This window comes from Oncorhynchus keta, chromosome 1, assembly GCF_023373465.1.
Source record: "Oncorhynchus keta strain PuntledgeMale-10-30-2019 chromosome 1, Oket_V2, whole genome shotgun sequence".
NCBI classification, from domain to species: Eukaryota; Metazoa; Chordata; class Actinopteri; order Salmoniformes; family Salmonidae; genus Oncorhynchus; species Oncorhynchus keta.
Genome location: NC_068421.1, coordinates 72069164 through 72094530, shown reverse-complemented (window position 1 = coordinate 72094530; position 25367 = coordinate 72069164). Strand labels below are relative to the sequence as shown.

General features: G+C 42.0%; 1 protein-coding gene across 1 annotated transcript in view; it reads left to right on the top strand.

The window, feature by feature from the left end:
* The first annotated feature begins 5551 nt into the window (after positions 1-5551).
* The window catches only part of LOC118392717 (nucleoprotein TPR-like), a 35541-nt gene continuing 15725 nt past the window's right edge, over positions 5552-25367 (top strand). Inside the window, 28 exon segments of the mRNA XM_035784790.2 lie at positions 5552-5738; positions 6672-6776; positions 6970-7043; positions 8604-8700; positions 8784-8887; positions 9017-9181; positions 9353-9526; positions 9754-9841; positions 9958-10098; positions 10485-10591; positions 10797-10994; positions 14453-14560; positions 14720-14946; positions 15177-15340; positions 16996-17129; positions 17432-17580; positions 17832-17994; positions 18160-18294; positions 18427-18567; positions 18759-18933; positions 21394-21560; positions 21903-22055; positions 22284-22400; positions 22665-22868; positions 23102-23289; positions 23378-23525; positions 24766-24903; positions 25109-25240. Of these exon segments, the coding sequence (XP_035640683.2) occupies positions 5588-5738; positions 6672-6776; positions 6970-7043; positions 8604-8700; positions 8784-8887; positions 9017-9181; positions 9353-9526; positions 9754-9841; positions 9958-10098; positions 10485-10591; positions 10797-10994; positions 14453-14560; positions 14720-14946; positions 15177-15340; positions 16996-17129; positions 17432-17580; positions 17832-17994; positions 18160-18294; positions 18427-18567; positions 18759-18933; positions 21394-21560; positions 21903-22055; positions 22284-22400; positions 22665-22868; positions 23102-23289; positions 23378-23525; positions 24766-24903; positions 25109-25240 (4047 nt within the window). The 5' untranslated portion in view covers positions 5552-5587.

The following is a 25367-nucleotide window of genomic DNA, read 5'->3' as shown; positions in this document are numbered from 1 at the left end:
AAACGTTTGACCCAAGTTAAACAATTTAAAGGCAATGCTACCAAATACTAATTGAGTGTATGTAAACTTCTGACCCACTGGGAATGTGATTAAATAAATAAATAAAGCTGAAATAAATAATTCTCTATTATTATTCTGACATTTCACATTCTTAAAATCAAGTGGTGATCCTAACTGACCTATAAGAAGGATTTTTTACTCTGATTAAATGTCAGGAATTGTGAAAAACTGAGTTTAAATGTATTTGACTAAGGTGAATGTAAACTTCTGACTTCAACTGTATGTGCCACTTCCTGTTTTGCATTTTAAACACTTTGGGGGTCTTTGAGGATCAAACTTAATAAGAACGTATGGGGTTCTATGTTGTCTGTGTAAAATGTGGTACTGGAACAGCAGAATGTGGTGTTGCATGAGTAGAAAGATACATGCTGCCCATTCCTCCTTGTCATAATCCATCTCAAGGTCCCTCCAAGATTCTTACTACATTATCTATATTGTATTTATCCCAAGTATGAATTGACTCAAAAATAGTAGATAAAACCCTTTGAGTCTGTGAATTGGGGAAACATTTATCAGCTGGACTGCTCATTGACGCATCTGGAGGTAATGTCTCTCTAAATATAGTGTTCAACTTGCAAGAAACAATAATAGTAATTTTTGCGGGATACCAAATGTAGCTTAGATATGTGTAAAAGACATAAAGAACATTGTTTGAGTATAGGTCATGAATAAATCTGATCTCTCTGCTGTGCCATGAGTTGAAGATACTGTTGTTAAAGCCTGAAAGCTGTAATTACTTGTTAATGATGAGGATATACACTACATTGCCAAAAGTATATGAGCACCTGCTCGTCGAATATCTCATTCCAAAATCATGGGCATTGGTCCCCCCCCTTGCAGCTATAACAGCCTCCACTCTTCTGGGAAGCCTTTCCACTAGATGTTGTAACATTGCTTCCAGCCACAAGGACATTATTGAGGTCGGGCACTGATGTTGGCTCGCAGTCTGCGTTCCAATTAATCCCAAAGGTGTTCAATGGGGTTGAGGTCAGTTGTTGTGCTGACGTTGCTTCCAGAGGCAGTTTGGAACTTGGTAGTGAGTGTTACAACGGAGTACAGACTTTTTAGCACTCTGCGGTCCCATTCTGTGAGCTTGTGTGGCCTACCACTACGCGGCTGAGCCATTGTTCCTCCTAGACATTTCCACTTCACAATAACAGCACTGACAGTTGACCAGGGCAGAAATTTGAACTGACTTTTTAGAAAGGTGGCATCCTATGACGGTGCCAAGTTGAAAGTCACTGAGCTCTTCAGTAAGGCCATTCTACTGCCATTGCTTGTCCTATGGAGATTGCATGGCAGTGTGCTCGATTTTATTCACCTGTCAGCAACGGGTGTGGCTGAAATAGCCGAATCCACTCATTTGAAGGGGTGTCCATATACTTTTGTATATTTGGTGAAAATCACAAGGGGAACAAAATCAATGCTAGCACTTAAAGGGGCTGTAGCCTTTTCAATGTTCAATTACAGCATTATTTAATCTTAATTATTTAATTAAGTTATTCTTCTGCTATTTATTATGTTACCAATAATATTTACATGTTAATATTATGTTCTGATTGCAATGATTATGTCTCCTCTTATTAAAAAGCTATATATTAGCTGTCCGATAGCACATTCTGGTGGAATGACTTGTCCTGCACTTTATTAAAACCCAGAGTGCATTGAGTGAATATTGGCAAAATATTTTGTTTCCTTTCTAAACATAGCAATGTGAATGCAATGAGGACTCGGACCACAAAATAGGTGAAGTGAATTGGCAAAAGAGTTGAGTCCTCATTCAAAGGCAAGGGCAGTGTGAATACAAGGAAAACTAACTACTAAGTTATTTTGCTTTTTTTTTTTACCCCATAGTTCACTTTAAAGAGGACAATATGTGAGAACACCCGTAATCAACATGATGCAGTTCATTAATTTAAACAAGTTAAAGAATGATCACAATGATAAGCTTTTGAATTAGTACAAACAAAATGTGAACCCATTGTTGGGGGACATGTGTAATCTGGAGGCGACTGTGTTGACCACTAGACCAACCTCCAGTACAACATTAATTTCTGACATCAAATTACCTACATGCCCCTTTACCATGTGGTCCTTGTACCATTCTCTCTTTTCAGACAATGACAATGAGAAGCTTCACATCTCTGGTTTTACTCTTTGCTCTATATTAATGTACTCCAAAAAGAAGTGTTTCTACCTCAACGCTTACTAAAGTCACTTTCACATCATGTAAAGAGACAAATAACTTCCCCAACTCTGGTATATTTTATTATTCTGAATTTTGAGGCTGTAGTCTCTTTCTAATCCTGCTACTGCAGTAATGTTTTATTGGGTATTTGGATTTAGGTCTTCAAAAGATCTTGAATTTAACATAGGCCTACAATAATTACATTGTTAGTAATTTGTCAATTAGTTGGTGATTATGCTAATGCTAGTGCCTGTTGCTAATGAAGACAGCGTTATGTTGCCAGACACCCCTTTGTATAACAAACCACTGTTAAACCTTATAGTAAATCATGTTTGTAAGCTAAATAGGAGACAACTACAGTATCTGAAACCGTTTATCCATCTAATCTGGATCCCAATATCTATCTCTTTTTTATCTCCGAATACATGTCTGTTTGCTCACCACAAGTTGTTTGTGTGTTTTGCTTATTGTTGCTCTCTAATTAACTGTAGACTTGAAATGCAGGCTGATTTTAGTAGATAACCAAATGTAACTGTGATTCAAAGACCCCCCAAGATACTTAAAAGTCCAACCTCTCTTAAAGTTTTCATGTCTTGGCATTTTTTTTTCTCCACAATGATTCCTCTTTTTACAACTATAGAGCACCTGTACTCTCTCTAAGGATCCAGGATGCTAAGTCTGACCCTGCATATCCCAGTACTATTGTAGAGCAATGGAGGCTGCTGAGGGTAGGACGGTTCATAATAATGGCTGGAAATCAAAACAAAAAAAATTGCATGCGCCGAATACAACATGTGTAGACCTTACCATGAAATACTTACTTACAAGCCCTTAACCAACAATGGAGTTCAAGAAATGATTTACTAAATAATCTAAAGTAACAATTAAAAAGTAACACAATACATTTACATAACAATAATGAGGGGGGTACAGGTTAGTTGAGGTAGTTTGTACATGCAAGTTGAGGTAAAGTGACTATGCATAGATAATAAACAGCGAGTATCAGCAGTGTCGATGTAAATAGTCCGGGTGGCTATTTGATTGTTAAGTAGTCTTATAGCTTGGGAGTAGAAGCTGTTCCGGAGCCTTTTGGACCAAGACTTGGCACTCCGGTACCGCTTGCTGTGCGGTAGCAGACTTGGGTGACTGGTGTCTTTTACAATTTTTTGGTCCTTCCTCTGACACCTCCCAGTATATAGGACCTAGATGGCAGGAAGATTGGCCCCAGTGATGTATTGGGCCGTTCGCACCACCCCCTGTAGCGCCTTACGGTCGGATGCCGAGCAGTTGCCACACCAGGCGGGGATGCAACCGGTCAGGATGCTCTCGATGGTGCCGCTATAGAACTTTTGGAGGATCTGGGGACCCACGACAAATCTTTTCAGTCTCCTGGGGGGGAATAGGATTTGTCGTGCCTTCTTCATGACTGTCTTGGTGTGTTTGGACCATGATAGTTTGTTGGTGATTTTATTTATTTCACCTTTATTTAATCAGGTAGGCTAGTTGAGAACAAGTTCTCATTTACAACTGCGACCTGGCCAAGATAAAGCAAACCAGTGCGACACAAACAACAACACAGAGTTACACATGGAATAAACAAACATACAGTCAATAACACAATAGAAAAAAGTATAAACAGTGTGTGCAAATAAGGTAAGATATGGGATGTAAGGCAATAAATAGGCCATAGTGGCTAAATAATTACAATTTAGCAATTAAACACTCGATTGATAGATGTGGAAGTAGAGATACTCGGGTGCAAAGGAGCAAAATAAATAACAGCATGGGGATGAGGTAATTGGATGGGCTATTTACAAATGGGCTATGTACAGGTGCAGCGATCTGTGAGCTGCTCTGACATCTGGTGCTTAAAGTTAGAGAGGTAGATATGAGTCTCCAACTTCAGTGATTTTGCAATTTGTTCCAGTCATTAGCAGCATAGAACTGGAAGAAAAGGCGACCAAAGAAGGAATTGGCTTTGGGGGTGACCAGTGAAATATACTTGCTGGAGTGTGTGCTACGGGTGGGTGCTGCTATACCTAGCAAAGACTTATAGATGACCTGGAGCCAGTGGGTTTGGTGACGAATATGAAGCGAGGGCCAGCCAACGAGATCATACAGGTCGCAGTGGTGGGTAGTATATGGGGCTTTGGTGACAAAACGGATGGCACTGTGATAGACTGCATCCAATTTGCTGTGTAGAGTGTTGAAGGCTATTTTGTAAATGACATCGTCGAAGTCAAGGATCGGTAGGATAGTCAGTTTTATGAGGGTATGTTTGGCAGCATATAAGTGAAGGATGCTTTGTTGCGAAAAAGGAAGCCGATTTTAGACTTAATTTTGGATTGGAGATGCTTAATGTGAGTCTGGAAGGAGAGTTTACAGTCTAACCAGACACCTAGGTATTTCTTAAATAAACCATGGGAGTTATGTAAAATGCACTATGAATTCATATCTTGAAATTGACACATTTTTACAAAATGTTGGAATGGAGTCAATGGAATGGTATCAAACACGTGTTGGATACCATTCCCCTCCTGTACTCCCTGTTTACCGACGACTGCGTGGCCAAGCACGACTCCAACACCATCATTAAGTTTGCTGATGACACAACAGTGGTAGGCCTGATCACCAACAACGATGAGACAGCCTATAGGGAGGAGGTCGGACACCTGGCAGTGTGGTGCCAGGACAACAACCTCTCCCTCAATGTGAGCAAGACAAAGGAGATTATCGTGGACTACAGGAATATCGACAGGGCGGTAGTGGAGCGTGTCAAGAGTTTCAAGTTCCTTGGTGTCCACCATCGCCTTTTTTGCCTTTACCTCCATTATCTCACCTCACTTGCTCACATTGTATATACTTATTTTTCTACTGTATTATTGACTGTATGTTTTTTTTACTCCATGTGTAACTCTGTGTCGTTTTATGTGTCGAACTGCTTTGCTTTAACTTGGCCAGGTCGCAATTATAAATGAGAACTTTTTCTCAACTTGTCTACCTGGTTAAATAAAGGTGAAATAAAAAAAGAGCAACTCCTTGCTTAAAGTCACTGTAAACTGGGGGAATTGTAACAGGAGATTTATATTGTATTGGATTTAGCGATTGTACCGGTAATATAATACAACTGTTTTTTAATGAGAATAAAAGTTATTAAACCCTGAGATGAAAACATTCAGCACTGGTTTTTGCTGGACTGAAGTGCACTTTCAATCAGGACTTTAAAGTTACATTCCCAGTAACAAAAAAAGTAAACATTACTTTTCCCATCATACACCACGTTGTGAGCGAACAAGTCATCAATGCGCCTGCTCAGAGCAGAGTTGGTGTGACTGAGATATGGCTACAGTGCTACTTCAAGCGTTGGAGCGCGCTGAGATAGCGAAGCTACCAAAAGCTGTTCAAAATAAACTAGAAAAGTTACTTTCTGATCTGCAATATGAAATAGATTCCCTCAAGTCACACCAGGAGCAATTTAGAGTCGATAGCGGTAAGTTATATCCGAATAAGTCATTGTAATGATGTGTACAATTCCAGCTCGCTAGCTAAAGTTATCTAGGCTACGTAGCTAGCTAAAGACAGAATCACAGATACATCTGTCTCGTTGTTTTTTCACCGGATGTATACATTTGAAATATCCGCGTGGCGTTTCCACTCACTACCAAATATGGTAGTGAGAGGAAGCCCTGTTGCCTGCAGTGGGAGAAGATGGAACGAGATGGATTTTGGCCGACATTGTGCTAATTTGCTCATTGATTAAACATTTGATCTCCATACAATGTTCTGTTCCTAAAACTATAATATGTTACGAACACAGTGGACTAAGTTTTTTGTAGACTTTTCTCTTTGCCAAAGTGTTTTTTAAAAATTGTGTTGTTTTGTAAGAGTAGTTTTTGCGCACTTGCACTATGGAGTAGGCGTTCTCTAACGGAAATATGCGCATGCGTGTTTTTAAGCGCCAATAGGATCTCGCTTGCTCTTGCTTGGCTCCGCCCATCTCAAGGCTTGTTCTTCCCACCATGACACATTTGTTCCCATTTGAAACGACGGGCAGTGGTCTATCTTGGTTTAGTTATAAAAATAAAAATAAATGTTATCACAGATCGAATGTTAGTTAAACAGATATTTTACATTGTACGTTATCGCAGAACGTGGATGGCCTTTCCCAACTGTTTATCTCACAAGGCATAGTGATATGATGGATTAAAAAATCGTTAGCTAGCTAGGGTAGCTTGTCAACATTGTTAATCAGCCATGTCTAAATTGTTTAGCTTACTGGTTTATGTTGGCAACGTGGTGGATGACTAGTTCGTTTGTTAAGAACTTCTCTATACTCCCAGATAACTTTATTAAACTACTTTGATTTATCATTACGCCTTCGAGACAATAGCAGCAACGTTAACATGTGTTGTCACTCTTGTAGAACAACAGTTCTTTGAGAAAGTGCAACGTCTTGAACAGAGTCAGGAACAGTTTGTGACCCAGACTGAACAGCACCACAAACTCCGAGAGGAGTTCACCAAGATCGGTAAGTGGAACTAGCTTCTTGATCCACTCAAAGGCTCTTTACTTACCACTGCAGTACATGTACTGTATGTAAAACCCGGTATGTGATTCTTTGCAATTTACTGACCATGACCCAAGTTTGACCTTGGGACAAGTACATCCCATCATTGGGGATGACGATCCACCATTTTATGAAATTGCATTTTTTTCTATAGATGAAGAACTCAAGAGTGTACTAGAAAAGAATAAAGAGTATGAAATCAACCAAGAGAAGTTGACATCTGAACAGGTGAGAGCCTCATGGTCTTGTCACCTCTTTAATGCTTTGTGTAGGGCTGGGTAATATATAACATTTATTCAAATTTGTTTTGCCCGATATTCCAAATACCTCTATCACATGAATCAACTTCTAGTTTTTGTTTTTTATAAGTGTTTATCTCCACATGTTCTTGTGTATTTTTGGTCAAGTCTCCTAAGCTGTGCTGTGTGCACCTTCCATTTACACCAGAGATCTGAATGTAATGACGAGATGTGCATGCCTCCGCCATAACAATGGGAGTCGTTGTTAAGGCGCCAAGCTTATATCCATAGAATAACATTGGGCTTATTTTGGTGAGAGTGAAACCTCTGTTAGTCTCTTTCTCACTGTTTGCACACACCCTGACCAAGACCCTGCCACTCACAACAACAAAGCTAAGAGAGAACTTCTTCCTCTCTGACAAGCATTTTCAACTTGCTATTTGCGGTTTGGTACAACAGAATTTGTCATATTGACACCGAAACACATTGAGACATTATTTTACTGTAATAGAGAATTTAAGCTTTCTAATGATACCCTTTGGAAATGAATGTTATTTTTCTGTCACGCATGGCATTGCGGTGATTTCAACCAAAGACGACTAGCTGTCTAGTCTGTTTTTCTAAATGTGAAATAAGCATAAAACATAATTGTATAAGGAATTGGCAACTCGTTCTCATTCTGAGAAATAAGGTAGGCCACTTGATTTCAATTTCTAAAAAAAGTGGACAGGCTAACATGCTGTTCAAACAGTTAGAGATGGACAGAAGGGTGTATTCATAACAATGACACTTTTCTTCCTTGTTAGCTAGCAAATGGATCCATGTTGGCTAAACTTGAACTATAAAGATTAGCTGGCTACTCACTTGCACGTGGTCTTGTGCTTAAGGGATTGTTTGAGACCTGTGTTAATTTTCTGTGTTTGCTGCAAGAAGTTAGTCATTATTACTGAATGTGCATTATTCATGGTTCTGGTTACATTTGCAACAAAGGGTATTTTCATAGACAGACTTGAAAGCCAGAAGAGTGATTATTGCAAAGAAAAGGCAGGCTGGACTATTTTCATAAAATAATGAATTATTACTCGGTCTTGTGGTTGTGGAAGGCATATATGGGGCGGCAGGTAGCCTAGTGGTTAGAGCGTTAGACCTGTAACCGAAAGGTTGCAAGATTGAATCCCAGAGCTGACAAGCTAAAAATCTGTTGTTCTACCCCTGAACAAGGCAGTTAACCCACTGTTCCTAGGCCGTCATTGAAAATCAGAATTTGTTCTTAAAACTGACTTGCCTAGTTAAATAAAGGTATAAAATATATATATTTTTAAAAGTGTATAATTTCAAAAGCCCTGAATTCATTAGATTTATTGCTGACTGTTTTGAAATGCTGTGTTTGACCTTTTAATTTTACAACAAAGCTTATTTAGAGAACATTAAAACCATTGATCATTTTTTAGGCCATATCACCCAGCCTTAGGTTCGTGTAAATGACTTAAATGTAAATGTGTTGACACCTTTTTTGGGCTTGTCATTGACTTTAACATCTTTATTCTAGGCCCAGCTCTGTAAAGCCAAAAATGAACTGGAGGCAGAGAAGCGGGAGCTTGTGCGTACATTGGAGAGGAGATCCCAGGAAGTGGCCTATCTGAGTGGTATGGATGAATCTATGTGGAGAGATGCAAACACACAGACACACACTTGATCTAATGTCTATTGGATTTATTTTTTTAATCAGAGGACCTGCAGCGCCTCAATGACAAAGTGGCGGAAGTCAATGCCTCAAAGATGGGGCTGCAGCTCAAGTTGGATGAGCTTGAATCCTCAGAGGTCAACATCAAGGTGAGCCTATTTGAACGCTCTGTAGCTCGTGGCCACTTGAATAGGACCCACCTCTCAAGGAAGGTGTTGAAATGATCTTATACATGTATATATCATGTGTAATCCATGCTGTTGTGCCGGTTCCCTCAGTACCGTGAGAAGCGTATGGAGCAGGAAAAGGAGCTGTTGCGAGGCCAGACTGCCTGGCTGAACGCAGAGCTCAAGGCTAAAAGTGAGGAGCTGCTGGCTCTTTCACGCCAGAAGGGCAACCAGATCCTGGAGCTGAAGTGCAGCTTGGAGAACAAAGAGGATGAGGTAAGAACATGACAGTTTAAAATATATATATATTTTTATAGCTGTACATTCTGGTTATCATATTCATCTATTGAGTATGGAGTCATTCACATATCAAAAACTAACTATTACCTGACTGGCTTCTCCCCCAGTACTCTGTCAACATTATACTTGTCTTTTTTGTTGTTGTAGTTGAACAGAGTCCAGGACCAAGTGACCAGTTTGAAGACTTCAAATGAAGGCCTTCATAAGCAGGCTGAAGACATAATCAACAAACTGAAAGAGGATAAGGAGCAGCAGGCTAGCATGGAGGAGAAGTTTAGAAACGAGCTGAATGCCAACATAAAGCTCTCCAACCTGTACAAGGTATGTAGAACAAGTCTTGGATTTGTTTTGGATTCCAGTGGATAGTCCATAGCTCCCTAATAATGGTGGTCATCATTGCTACCTTGATGGTTTTTTTGTAAGTAAGCTTTTGGAGAACATTTTAGTTAACAGGTGCATGCAACATTTTTGTGCTGGATGATGTGGAGCATTGAATACATTGTTTCTTTCCCAACACTGGCCAACAACCCTTTACCTTGATTTCCCAGGGAGCTGCTGCAGACTCTGAGTCCAAGAGTGAGGAATTGAGTGGGGCTGTAGAGGAGCTGCACAAGCTGCTGAAAGATGCTGGAGAGGGTGAGAGTGAGAGAGAAACCACACAGACACCATCTCAATGGTGAACCTTCAGACATGGGCACTTGGTTTGCTTGTCACAAGTAGGCTACCATTATCCTCTCCTTTCCTCTCTACAGCGAACAAGGCCCTAGAGGCGAGGTTGCAGCAGATGGATGACTGTCGGGACAATGAGGCTGCTGCGCTGAAGGAGAGGATCATCAATTTGGAAAAAGAACTGGAGAACGCCAACGAACTGCTGTCCGACACCAAGCTCAGAGGTTAGGTCTTAGACACAAATCTTTCCTGATTCTACTGAACAATTGACTGGACTGTGAAATTGCTCCATTTTGGACGATGTCTCTCAGAATTAACCTCTTTACCAGTAAGTTTGATAATAATAATAATAATAATATATGCCATTTAGCAGACGCTTTTATCCAAAGCGACTTACAGTCATGTGTGCATACATTCTACGTATGGGTGGTCCCGGGAATCGAACCCACTACCCTGGCGTTACAAGCGCCAATGAGCATTCGATGGCTAATGTAAACTGTCCACTGACTGAATTATGTTAGGTTGATGTGGCTTCTTTGGTCACGCTCTGAAGACCTCAGTTTGAGATGGAGGATGAACTTTGACCCTGTGCATGGTTGTGTGTGTCCAGGCTCTGCTGGTGCAGCCTCAGTGCTGTCAGAGGAAACGATTACCACCATGTCCCCGACCGCAGTCGCCGTTGCCAAGATAGTCAAACCTGGCATGAAGCTGACTGAGGTAACGCCACAGTTGCACTGCTTTGGTGACAGAGGACACTTCTATGTCACACATTTTCACGTCACATATTTACTTAACATTTACAGAATTCATCTGCAGAGATTTACTTTGCAAAGAAAACGGTTATATTAAAACACATTACTCTCATAGTACTGATGTTTGAGGGTGGGACTGTATAACTGTTTGAGCGACCTCTTCTCTCCAGTTGTACACAGCGTATGTGGAGACCCAGGAGGCACTGCAACTGGAGCGTGTGGAGAACAAGCGGGTGAATAAGTACTTGGATGACATAGTGCAGGAGGTGGAGGCTAAGGGTCCCATCCTCAAACGCCAGAGGGATGAGCATGAGCGTATGCAGAAATCTGTGGCCAGCCTTTCATCCAAGCTGGAACAGGCAGTTAAGGTGTGTGGGTTTTAGTTTGCATTTTATTATTGCCATACAGAGGACCAAGAGACTTTTGTTAGCCAAACATCTGAGGATATGTAAGGATAATTAGAAACAAATCCACTGAACTCATGATAAATGCAATGGCTTGGGATGGTTTTGAACTGCACTAAACTGTATCATCCAGAATGTCTAGGGTAAGTGAAAATAATGTATTCGAGATGGTATTGATGAACTGCACTGCAATGCAATGTATTTTAGTTTTTTGTCACCTGCACTAGTACAGTGAAATGCCTTTTCTTGCTTGCTCTTTCAAAATCAATAAAAACAAGTAAAGTAGTATGAAAAATAAAAGTAATTAAAATACAGTGCCTGTCAAAAGTTTGGACACCTACTCTTTCAAGGGTTTATCTTTATTTTTAGTATTTTCAACATTATAGAATAATAGTGAAGAAATAAACTATGAAATAGCACATGGAATCATGTAGTAACCAAAAAAGTGTTAAATAAATCTAAATATTTTTTTGATTCTTCAAAGTAGCCACTCTTTGCCTTGATGACAGCTTTGCACACTTGGCATTCTCTCAACCAGCTTCACCTGGAATGCTTTTCCAACCGTGTTGAAGGACTTCACACATGCTGAGCACTTGATTGCTGCTTTTCCTTCACTCTGCGGTCCAACTCATCCCAAACAATCTTGATTGGGTTGAGGTCAGGTGATTGTGGAGGGCAGGTCATCTGATGCAGCACTCCATCACTCTGCTTCTTGGTCAAATAGCCCTTACACAGCCTGTAGGTGTGTTTTGGGTCATTGTCCTCTTAAAACACGAATACCAACCAAGGCTAAGCGCAAACCAGATGGTATGACATGTCGCTGCAGAATGCTGTGGTAGCCATGCTGGTTGTGTTCCTTGAATTCTAAATTAATCACTGACAGTATCACCAGCAAAGCACCATCACGCTTCCTCCATGCTTTACGGTGGGAACCATGCATGTGGAGATCATCCGTTCATTTACTCTGCGTCTCACGACGACATGGGGATTGGAACCAAAAATCTCAAATTTGGAATCAGCAGACCAAAAGACAGATTTGCACCAGTCCATTGCTCGTGTTTCTTGACCCAAGCAATTCTCTTCTTCTTATCGGTGTCCTTAAGTAGTTCGAACCCTGGTTCGACTCCAGGCTATATCACTACTGGCCATGATTGGGAGTCCCATAGGGCGGCGCACAATTGGCCCAGCGTCATCTGGGTTTGGCCAGTGTAGGCCGTCATTGTGAATAAGAATTTGTTCTTAACTGACTTGCCTAGTTAAATAAAAAAACGTTGTAGTTTCTTTGCAGCATTTAGACCATGAATGCCTTGAACTCTGTGAAGCATTTATTTGGGCTGCAATATTTGAGGCTGGTAACTCTAAATAATGTATGCTGAAGAGGATAACTCTGGGTCTTCCTTTCCTCTGGTGGACCTCATGAGATCCAATTTCATCATAGCGCTTGATGGTTTTTGGGAATGCACTTGAAACGTTCAAAGTTCTTCATTTTCCGTATTGACTTAATGTCTTAAAGTACTGATGGGCTGTCATTTTTCTTTGCTTACTACCTCATGAAGCTGGTTGAGAGGTTGCCAAAAGTGTGCAAAGCTGTCAACAAGGCAAAGGGTGAAAAGTGTGCAAAGCTGTCAACAAGGCAAAGGGTGAAAAGTGTGCAAAGCTGTCAACAAGGCAAAGGGTGGCTACTTTGTTGAAATATATAAAGTAATATACACTTTTTTTGGTTACTACATAACATATGGAATTATTTCATAGTTTTGAAGTATTCACTATTATTCTGCAATGTAGAAAATATTCAACATTTTAAGAAAAAGCCTTGAATAAGTAGGTGTGTCCAACCTTTTGACTGTTACTGTATATAAAGTAGAGGTTGACCGATTAATCGGAATGGGCGATTTCAAGTTTTCATAACAATCGGAAATCAGTTTAAAAAAAAAAAATTTTTACACTTCAATAAATATTAAATAAACTAGGCAAGTCAGTTAAGAACACATTTTTATTTTCGATGACGGCCTAGGAACGGTGGGTTAACTGCCTCGTTCAGGGACAGAGTGACAGATTTTCACCTTGTCAGCTCGTGGAATCTATCTTGCAACCTTACAGTTAACTAGTCCAACGCAATAACGACCTGCCTCTCTCTCGTTGTACTCCACAAGGAGACTGTTACGCGAATGCAGTAAGCCGAGGTAAGTTGCTAGCTAATTAAACGTTTCATATAAAAAACAATCAATCAATCATAATCACTAGTTAACTACACATGGTTGTTGATATTACTCGATATTATCAAGCATGTCCTGCGTTGCATATAATCTGACTGAGCGGTGGTAGGCAGAAGCAGGCGTGTAAACATTTATTCAAACAGCACTTTCGGGCGTTTTGCCAGCAGCTCTTCGTTGTGCGTCAAGCATTGCGCTGTTTATGACTTCAAGCCCATCAACACCCGAGATGAGGCTGGTGTAACCAAAGTAAAATGGCAAGCTAGTTAGCGCACACTAATAGTGTTTCAAACATCACTCGCCCTGAGCCTTGGGGTGGTTGTTCCCCTTGCTCTGCATGTTTTACGCTGCTTCGATGGTGGCTGTTGTCGTTATGTTCCTGGTTCGAGCCCAGGGAGGAGCGAGGAGAGGGCCGAAAGCTTTACTGTTACACTGGCAATACTAAAGTGCCTGTAAGAACATCCAATAGTCAAAGGTATATGAAATACAAATGTTATAGAAGGAAATAGTCCTATAATAACTACAACCTAAAACTTCTTACCTGGGAATATTGAAGACTCATGTTAAAAGGAACCACCAGCTTTCAAATGTTCTCATGTTCTGAGCAAGGAACTGAAACGTTAGCTTTCTTACATGGCACATATTGCACTTTTACTTTCTTCTCCAACACTGTTTTTGCATTATTTAAACCAAATTGAACACTTTTCATTATTTATTTGAGGCTAATATTATTCTGACATTTCACATTCTTAAAATAAAGTGGTGATCTTAACTGACCTAAAACAGGGAATTTTTAATCAGATTAAATGTCAGGAATTGTGAAACTGAGTTTAAATGTATTTGGCTAAGGTGTATGTAAACCTCCGACTTCAACTCTATGTATAGCTGTAAGGTATCGGGATATATGATAAACGGAGTAGCAGCAGCGTGTATATGATTGTGTGTGCATGAGCAAATCAAGTGGGTGGTCAATATGCATATAAATGGAATGGTCAATGCAGATAGTATATGTGGACATTTTATTAGCTATTTAGTAGTCTTATGGCTTGGGGATGGAAGCTCTTCAAGAGCCTGTTGGTGTCAAACTTGATGCTCCGGTACCGCTTGCCTTGGTTGGTATTCATGAACTGCACTGCACTTGCCTATGATGTGCACTTATAGTGTGGCAGAACCCATTCAGTGGAATTATAATTAGTTACTGTGTTTCAGGAGGTTCACCGTCTGCAGAAGGTGACTGACGAGGCCAACAAGCGCTCTTCTGTCCTGGAGAGAGACAACCAGAGGTCCGATGTGCAGCTTGCAGACATGGGGCAGCAGGTATGGCCCAAACAGAACCTCCTGTCTTATAACCTCGCAAACCTCACTATTGTCGTAGAATTAGGTGTGGAAAATCAATAAATGTCGATCAAAAAGTGATGGTTTCAAGAATACAGGTTTGGGACATACCTTTTTCACCCCCTCCCCCACCCCCACCAGATCCGTGTCCTACTCATTGAGCTGGAGGAGGCGCGTGGTAACCATGTAGCCCACGACGAGGAGGTGAGCTCTGCTGACATCAGCAGCACGTCAGAGGTCATCACGCAGCACCTGGTGACGTTTCGTGGGGTGGAGGAGCTCCAGCAGCAGAACCAGCGCCTCCTGGTGGCCCTCCGAGAGCTCAGCGAGGCACAGGAGAGGGAGGAGGAAGAGACCACTGGCACCAAGTGTGATATACTTAATTGTCCATATTTTTTGCAGATCATTTATGTTTTGCTTTCAACCCAAGCCCCCAAGATAAGTGTCCGACTGTCCTTTTCTCCATCCAGAAACAACCAACTAGACTAGATACATTTGTGGATCTAACATTGTTGGATTGGCATAAGCAATATGATATGTGTCAGTAAAATGTTTGTCTGTGGATAAGTGAAGGTCATTCCAAACCCCCCACACACAGGTGCAGTGAGCTGGAGCGCAGTCTGGAGAAGGCCCAGGCAGAGCTGGAGGCTCTGCGAGAGCAGCGGAGCCACCAGATGCAGCTGGCTGAGTCCATCGTTAGGCAGAGAGATATGTACAGAGTGCTGCTGGCCCAGGCCACCGGAGTCAGCTTCCCTCAGCAAGGTCGGGTTCAGATTAATTCACAAACATTTCATTCTTCAGGGCCTGATGAGGCTAGTGTAGCAGAAATGTACAGTGCCTTGCGAAAGTATTCGGCCCCCTTGAACTTTGCAACCTTTTGCCACATTTCAGGCTTCAAACATAAAGATATAAAACTGTATTTTTTTGTGAAGAATCAACAAGTGGGACACAATCATGAAGTGGAACGACATTTATTGGATATTTCAAACTTTTTTAACAAATCAAAAACTGAAAAATTGGGCGTGCAAAATTATTCAGCCCCTTTACTTTCAGTGCAGCAAACTCTCTCCAGAAGTTCAGTGAGGATCTCTGAATGATCCAATGTTGACCTAAATGACTAATGATGATAAATACAATCCACCTGTGTGTAATCAAGTCTCTGTATAAATGCACCTGCACTGTGATAGTCTCAGAGGTCCGTTAAAAGCGCAGAGAGCATCATGAAGAACAAGGAACACACCAGGCAGGTCCGAGATACTGTTGTGAAGAAGTTTAAAGCCGGATTTGGATACAAAAATATTTCCCAAGCTTTAAACATCCCAAGGAGCACTGTGCAAGCGATAATATTGAAATGGAAGGAGTATCAGACCACTGCAAATCTACCAAGACCTGGCCGTCCCTCTAAACTTTCAGCTCATACAAGGAGAAGACTGATCAGAGATGCAGCCAAGAGGCCCATGATCACTCTGGATGAACTGCAGAGATCTACAGCTGAGGTGGGAGACTCTGTCCATAGGACAACAATCAGTCGTATATTGCACAAATCTGGCCTTTATGGAAGAGTGGCAAGAAGAAAGCCATTTCTTAAAGATATCCATAAGAAGTGTTGTTTAAAGTTTGCCACAAGCCACCTGGGAGACACACCAAACATGTGGAAGAAGGTGCTCTGGTCAGATGAAACCAAAATGGAACTTTTTGGCAACAATGCAAAACGTTATGTTTGGCGTAAAAGCAACACAGCTCATCACCCTGAACACACCATCCCCACTGTCAAACATGGTGGTGGCAGCATCATGTTTTGGGCCTGCTTTTCTTCAGCAGGGACAGGGAATATGGTTAAAATTGATGGGAAGATGGATGGAGCCAAATACAGGACCATTCTGGAAGAAAACCTGATGGAGTCTGCAAAAGACCTGAGACTGGGACGGAGATTTGTCTTCCAACAAGACAATGATCCAAAACATAAAGCAAAATCTACAATGGAATGGTTAAAAAATAAACATATCCAGGTGTTAGAATGGCCAAGTCAAAGTCCAGACCTGAATCCAATCGAGAATCTGTGGAAAGAACTGAAAACTGCTGTTCACAAATGCTCTCCATCCAACCTCACTGAGCTCGAGCTGTTTTGCAAGGAGGAATGGGAAAAAATGTCAGTCTCTCGATGTGCAAAACTGATAGAGACATACCCCAAGCGACTTACAGCTGTAATCGCAGCAAAAGGTGGCACTACAAAGTATTAACTTAAGGGGGCCGAACACTTTCGCAGGGCACTGTTTATGTGGGTGCATGAATAAAGTACTGGAGCAGCATATACTGTGTGCAGGCTTTTGGTTCTTCAATAACTAATTTTTGTCCCAGCCCCAGTGGATAACTTTGGGATGTGTATATATTAATTACATATTGACCTCTTGTCTCAGGTGCAGCAGCTGCTGAGGACTTCTCTAGCACCCCCCGCCGCTCCCCTGCCGCCACCCCCACCACACCCACTGGAATCATTACTATGGCAACCGAGTCAACCGAGGTGGTAGAGGCCAAGGCAGCCCTCCGACAGGTGAACTCCCACAATCTTCTGCGCTGTTTTACACATTTTCTTAGTCAGTCACTAGAGGGCAGTATACACCTAACTACAGGAATTCTGTGGCAGTCTACCATTTAACATTGAGAATGGAAGTCTGCATATCAGTGCACATGTATATGCAGCATTGCTTGATACATCAAACATTATATGTCCTTTTTGTTCCACCAAACCTCCATGTTATGGTAGATCACAAACAATATCCTTCAATTAGTTTTATACAAAATGGTTACATTACTCTTATCCAAAGGAACATTTTGTTTGGTATGTTTTTTTAGTTGCAGGAAGTGTTCTCTTCCTATAAGAGGGAGAGGTCTGAGAGTGACAAGACCCTGATGGAGCAGAGTGAGAAGCTACAGAAGCAGATGTCTGACCAGAGATTCCACAATGCCAAGATATCCACCCAACTGGAGTTTACTTCCAAGAGGTAAGAGAATTGCACATCACTTTCAGGTCACTATTCAACACAATGGCACATGATTAGGGTTGTAAAATTCTGTGAACTTTGCCCAAATTCCCTGGTTTTTCAAAAATACTTGGAATTTGTGGGTAAGTTACACTTACCAAAGTGTTTTTCAAAGTGTCTTTCTCAATGTGGGAACAAGAAGTTATTTCAGATTTCTTTTGCAAAGTTCGCTTGATAACTTACTGATCCTCCCTGGTGACGTGCCCCCCCAGGTATGAGATGCTTCAGGATAATGTTAAGGGCTACAGGAAGGAGATTGCCTCTCTGATGGAGAAGGGACAGAAGATGGCTGCTGCAGCCCAGAAGTGTGAGCAGACTGTTCACACCATGACCCAGGACCTGAGGGTTGTCCAGGAGAAACTAAACATGGCAGAGGTGTGTGTATCTCATGTTTGTGTGTTCCAAGTATTTTGTTAATTATATTAGAAAAAAAGACAATACTTGGTCTCACACTCGTAATGTGTGTGTTAGTGGTCTTTCTATACATGTATTACATCTAGTTTCTAAGCCACAGTTGAGCTGAGTGTTTTCCTCCTCCAGGGTCGTGCTGAGAGCCTCAGGAAGGAGAGAGAGATGCTGAAGCTAGTGGAGTCCAGACTGACCCAGGAGAAGGAGACCATGCAGACCCAACAACGAGGACAGAACATGCTGCTCACCAATCTCAAGACCATAGAGGTACCTACAGACACACACACCAATCTCAAAACAATTGATACATCGCACACTAACCACTCATAAATTGGTTGAGGCACTGTTCTCTCTGCATTCGTATCATGTTTTAACTGTTCTCCCTGTGTGCTCATTCAGGCCACGTTGGAGCGCTCCGAGACAGACACCAGGCAGCGTCTGAACGCCCAGATAGAGAAGCAGGAGAGGGAGATCGGCCAGCTGCAGAAGAGACTGGAACACGAGGTGGAGCAACGCCACCTGCTGAGCAGAAACCAAGATGTAAGTCCAACCAACAATCATCCCAAGTCCAACTACAACCCCCCCCCCTTCTACCTGGATTCTATCCCTCTTTCTCCTTTAATATAACACTTAGACTTTTTTCCCCAAGACTTGCTTCAAAAAGGCAGAATTCAAGCATTTTGTCACATACCATAAACAAATTCAACCCTTCCTCGCCTTTCCCCATCCAGTTGCAGCTGATGGATGCCAAGAGGCAGCTGGAGGCCCAGACGGCCCTGCTCCAGAAGACCAGGGATCAGCTGAGTGCTGCCCAGCTGGAGGTGAGCTCTCTCAGGCTGCAGCAGGGCAGTGGAGAGGGTGGTCGTCTGTCCCTGAGCTCCCCGCCCACTCCCATGGGCATCAGAGGTAAGAGTACATACACCGTACAGAATCACATCAGGTTGACTGCCTTCTGAGACATCATAGAATGTTTTGGAACCACCCATTGAAATTCTTGTAGCCTGAATGTTGGAATGGCTCGAATGTGGATAGTACTCAGAGTTTTCTTCAATACAGCCACTTACACAATTACTATTTTAAGAGGGTTTAAATCCCAGTTTGCTATCCTGTCTTTAAATAGCCTCTGATATTTTTCAAATTTCCCAGCTAAATGTCAGACTTGCAGTCATGTCAGAAGCTAGCATATTCATCACTTATCAACAACAGCTGCACATTTCAATTAAACATCATGTTTTGAAGTTCACTTTCCTTGCTTTGTCTAACACTCATGAATCTATCAAATAAGTAGGGGGATGCACAATATATCGGTGAACATTTCGGAATCGGATGATATTAGCTAAAAATGCTAGATTTCAAGACGATCAGTGGTCCTTGGGTTAAAATACAGTCAACCAACAAAACAGCGGTCATATCATTGGTGCACAATGATGTCATTACTTGTTGTCTTCAAATCGGTTTCTTTCATTCAATACGTCCTGCGAATTGACCCATCAGATTTGGTTGTGTTACAAACAAACCAGTTGTTTGCAATGAAACCAAACATGACTGGAAAAGTCACGTTCTGTGTGTATTTACCTCGAATGTGTCGTCAAATGGAATGATATGGAATTCACGACACAAGCGGTTCACAAAATGTTTCGTGTTAGGCTATAAAAATGGATTTTATCAAACAAAAGACCATTCATTGTGTGACAATGAGCATTGGGATTGCAAACAGAGGAAGATCGTCAAAGGTAAACTATTTATTTTGTTGCAGTTTGTGAATTTTTTTATGCCTGTGCTGGTTGAAGTAGTTGTTTTTTATGGGGCTCTATCCTCAGATAATCATATTCTTTCGCCGTAAATCCTTTTAAAAATCTGACAACGCAGTTGGATTAGCAAAATTCTAGGCTTTTGAAAAATGTGAGACACTTGTATTTTTCTGAATTTTTAATATGGCTATTATGTTGCCACCATCTAACCACTAGGCTACCTGCCGCCCCCAGTGCAATTCTAAAGTATAATACATCCGCTGTGATTTCAACAGATTTTTGTTATTTTTGTTGATTTTTATATAACATTCCAACCTCGTTTAGCATGATCTGTTCAATTATGTCATAATTCTACTATTTTATTCATTTGCATCACTGTCAATGACACTTTTATTTTGAAGGCTAACCGCAAACTCCCCTGTTGTGGCTAATCCCTATTGTGGCTAGCTTCACATAGAGGAGTCGGACCACCATTAATCAAATAAGAACTGTCTTATAAATTAGGGTTATTTTAAATTACACCTAGCTAGGATAGCTACTGAAACAGATTGTCGTTTTTGGGGAAGAACATTATTTGCATCCATGAGCAAGCTAGCTTTTTTTTAATGACCAGCACTGTAGGCGCGCGAGACATCATAGCATACATATCGATGAATCGTTGTGACTTTTGAAATACGAGTGATTTCTGTAATAACTACGTAAAACATTAATGAATGCGTTAAATTGTGACGTGCCGTCATATTCGGGTCCTGATTAGTGAACATGGTCTTTTTTTGACATGCAAAGACCCAAACGGCATTCCATAGAAATCCTGGTTGAGAATGAAACGACTGAACAATTGAATTACGAAACAACAAGTGAAAGAAATAGGTTTTGATTATGTTTTACTGGTAATGGGGACATGTGTACATTGGGGTGTGTGTGTAACCTTTTATTTAACTAGGCAAGGCATTTTAAGAACAAATTCTTATTTACAATGACTGCCTACCCCGGCCAAACCGGGACGACGCTGGGCCAATTGTGCGCCCTCTTATAGGACTCCCCAATCTGTCGGATGTGATACAGCCTGGATTCGAACCAGGGACTGTAGTGATGCCTCTTGCACTGAGATGCAGTGCCTTGGACCGCTGCCTGTGTGTGTGTAACCTATTTAACTGTAATAGAATGATTTTAAAAGGCAGCTAAAATTAAATATCGAGTATCAGGGTTTTTTGGCAAGGAATGTATATCGGCCAAAAATGTAATTTCGGTGCCTCACTACAAATAAGTTGTGGGTCAGAGTGCAGTTATTTAGTTTCCTAGCAGAAACGTTTGTTAGCATGTTTGCTTATTAAAGCTGTGGGATTCCTAGTTTTCCATGTAGCAATAGGTCAAGTGTCTACAGCTATGCTGTCATTAGTTTGTCTTATGACATTTTATAGGAAATGTAGTAAAACAGGCTAAATAAAACCCTGAAATGATGTGTTCTGGAGATGCACCATTAGCAGTGTTATTGATATTTTATTAAGGTTCTCGTTCTATGCTGCCCATGCTAGCTGTGCTCTGTCTGTGACACTTACCTCTCCTCACCTCATCTTCTCATCTTTCCCCCTCACTTAACTCCCTACCCCTCAAGGTTTCCAGGTTTCAGAAGGGGACTCTGAGGATCTGCATGGCCGCCTGAAGCAGGCAGAAACACGGGCAGAGGAGCTGACAGAGCAGCTGAGGACAGCCACCTCCAGCATGGAGCTGTACAGAGCCATGGCCCAGAGCCTAGAGGAGTCCCTGGACAAGGAGATGCAGGTCAGGACTCCACCCTGGCCCCTAAGTCCTTAGTAGGATACTACCCTGGCCCCTAAGCCCTTAGTAGGATACTACCCTGGCCCCTAAGTAGGATACTCATGGATACCATTGTACTGTATGCTAGCATACCAGTAGACTTCCAGTTATTGCGCTAATGCTTGTTAGTATTGGCTCACGAAACTTTGACTTCTTCATAATGTATGCAGAGATGTAAAAAAAATTAAAAAAACATGACCTTCCAACTTTAGTCTTCAAACCATATCCCTCATACCCTTATTCAGACCCCTATCGTAAACGGTACAGTCCTAAATCCCTCTGGCACTCTCTCCCTCGTCTCTCTAGGTGACAGAGCAGGCTCGGTCTGCCATTGAGGAGCGTGTGAAGGAAGCCCAGGAGCAGCACCGTCAGTTGGAGAAAAAGCTCCTGGAGGCAGAGAAGGAGAAGCAGGGCCTGCAGGAGGAGAAGATGAAAGCCCTGGCCTCCGTGGAGCAGCAGGTATGATGCAGAGAGGACCATTGCTAAACATCTATTCCCTTACAGTGCTTTATGACTATTAAGGAAACATTTCCACAATGTATAGCTCAAATGGTAGCTGATGCGTTCTGTATTATTTAACCACCTCCAGTGCGCACGTAAGTGCTGGGTTCACACAATGCCGGGGTCCCCATTGTTCCACACATTTAATATTTAAATTCCTGTTTTCCTTATCCCTGTGTGTGTCAGGTGGCTGTGCTGAGGAGGAGTCTGAGCAGTGTGCAGGCGGACCACCAGGAGGCTCTACAGATGGCGGCGGTGGCAGCAGCCCAGGAACAGCAGGCCATGCTGGACAGCCAGGAGCAGGTGAGAGGGATAAGTGGGCTGTGGCTAATTGGCCCTTATCTTGTTGCAGTGGTGTCCCAACTTTTCATATGGCATATCTGACAAAGCTATTTGCTACCTTGTTTTCCGCATGCTTGGTATAGAGCATTACGTAGCTTGATTGTCGCTAACCATATAAACTGTGATACTGGTTCATACATCCATATAAACTACATTATGTATTGCATTCCAGCTAGAAGGTCAGCTAAAGCTGGTCTATAATGCTGGTCTTCTCCCCCCTCCCAGGCCAAGCTGGCATCAGAGGCACAAGATAAGTATGAGCGTGAGATGATGCTCCACGCTGCAGACGTGGAGTCCCTCCAGGCAGCCAAGGCCCAGGCCCTGCAGGCAGCCACGCTCAGACAGCAGCTGGAGGAGAGGGCCCAGAGAGCCTCTGCTCAGCTGCTGGAGGCCAGAGTCTCCTGGGAGGAACAGGAGAGGATCTTCAAGGTATGTATTTGCAGTTGATTGATTGCAATCAAAGGAGATGCTTATATTATGAATAATATATATGGTGTTGGTGGCAAATGGTTAGAAGTGTAGATGGTGATAGTGTATATTATATATTTTTATACATGTTGGAAGCTAGAGATTGTAAACTGCCAATCACTTTTGCAAGCGTTGTACAGTTTACATAGTTGGTGTGCACCACAAGGCTGTAATGTGCATGAACTCTCTGTTAGGAGGAGATGTCTAAGGTGGTGTCTCGTTCTGAAGAGCTGCAGAGGCAGAACAGCCTCCTCCATGAACAGATTCAGACCATGAGCTGCAAGATGGCCGCCACCCTGCAGCGCCAGGCCAACGAGAGCCCTCTGAACATCTCCCTCACGGAGGAAGGCAAGTCTCAGGACCAGGTCCTTGAGATACTCAGGTAATGCCCCCCCACATGCAATTACTTCACTCCTACAACACCCTTTTTTTCTCTTCATAGCCTCTGTCCCCTCCCTGTCACGCTGCAGGTTTGTGCGCCGAGAGAAGGAGATAGCGGAGTCTCGATTCGAGGTGGCCCAAGGAGAGAGTCTTCGCCATAGGCTGAGAGTAGAGCACCTGGAGAGAGAGCTGAGAGAACTACAGGAGAGCCTTAGTGCTGAGAGAGAGCGAATGCAGGTGAGCTGGACACTATGGACAGCCAATGATTTATGGCTTCATAGGGTAGTTACCTGGACCCAGGTTAAACCTCTTGATTCTAGCCATCCCGGATCCGGGATCGCGAATACAGCCTCAAGCTCATTACCATAACGCAACGTTAACTATTCATGAAAATCGCAAATGAAATGAAATAAATGTATTTGCTCTCAAGCTTAGCTTTTTGTTAACAACACTGTCATCTCAGATTTTCAAAATATGCTTTTGAACCATAGCTAAACAAGCATTTGTGTAAGAGTATTGATAGCCTAGCATAGCATTTAGCCTAGCATTCAGCATGCAACATTTTCACAAAAACAAGAAAAGCATTCAAATAAAATCATTTACCTTTGAAGAACTTCAGATGTTTTCAATGAGGAGACTCAGTTAGATAGCAAATGTTCAGTTTTTACAAAAATATTATTTGTGTAGACAAATCCCTCCGTTTTCTTCATCACGTTTGGGTAAGAAAAAAAACGAAAATTAAGTCATTAAAACGCTAACTTTTTTCCAAATTAGCTCCATGATATCGACAGAAACATGGCAAACGTTGTTTAGAATCAATTCAAGGTGTTTTTCACATATCTATCGATGATAAATCCTTCGTGGCAGTTGACTTTCTTCTCTGAAGAAATGGAACGCGCATTGACCTGGGGATTACGCAATAATTTTGACGCAGGACACCGGGCGGACACCTGGTAAATGTAGTCTCTTATGGTCAATCTTCCAATGATATGCCTACAAATACGTCACAATGCTGCAGACACCTTTGGGAAACGACAGAAAGGGCAGGCTCATTCCTGGCGCATTCACAGCCATATAAGGAGATATTGGAACACAGCGCCTTCAGAATCTGGGGCATTTCCTGTATGAAACTTCATCTTGGTTTCGCCTGTAGCATTAGTTCTGGGGCACTCACAGATAATATCTTTGCAGTTTTGGAAACGTCTGAGTTTTTTCTTTCCAAAGCTGTCAATTACATGCATAGTCGAGCATCTTTTCGTGACAAAATATCTTGTTTAAAACGGGAACGTTTTTTTATCCAAAAATTAAAAGACCGCCCCCTATCTCGAAGAAGTTACGCCTTTTCCTAGACTAAAATGCCTGTTCAATGGAGAGTGGAAAAACCGTTTTGTTCATAAATGAAGAGGGTATGGGTGAGAGAGCAGTTTAAGATGATAATAGCTCAGTGCTGCTTATGATTTTTAATCCCTGACCCCAGGTGACAGCTAAGACCCTGGCTAAGCATGATGAGCTGATGAAGAAGACTGAGACCATGAGTGTCCTGATGGAGACCAACAAGATGCTGAGGGAGGAGAAGGAGAGGATGGAGCAGGAACTCCAGCAGACACAGGCTAAAGTAAGACAGCAGGTTTACTTTCTCAGTGTCAAAGCACCAACCTTTGGTTATAATAACAAAACCCTATCTTAAGTAATTTTTCTCTGGAAACCTTGTGTGAATTTGGTCCCTGTTTTTGGCGGGAGGCCAACTTTTTATTATTTTTTTTATTTTAAATGTTTGTTTTGATTGACATTTTCTTCATATCGCTCTCCCTGTCTGTCAGGTGCGTAAGCTGGAGTCGGACATAATGCCCATGCAGGAGTCCAACGCTGAACTGAGTGAGAAGAGCGGCATGCTGCAAGCAGAGAAGAGGATTCTGGAAGAGGACATCAAACGCTGGAAGGCCAGAACACAGGTTAGTGTTATTCCTTACACAATTTGTCCCAATCATATTATAACATACCCATGAAATATTACTCAATGACAGAAAACAAATACCCCCACCCCAAATAAAAACAAAAACATTCTCAAAGTACGATTCC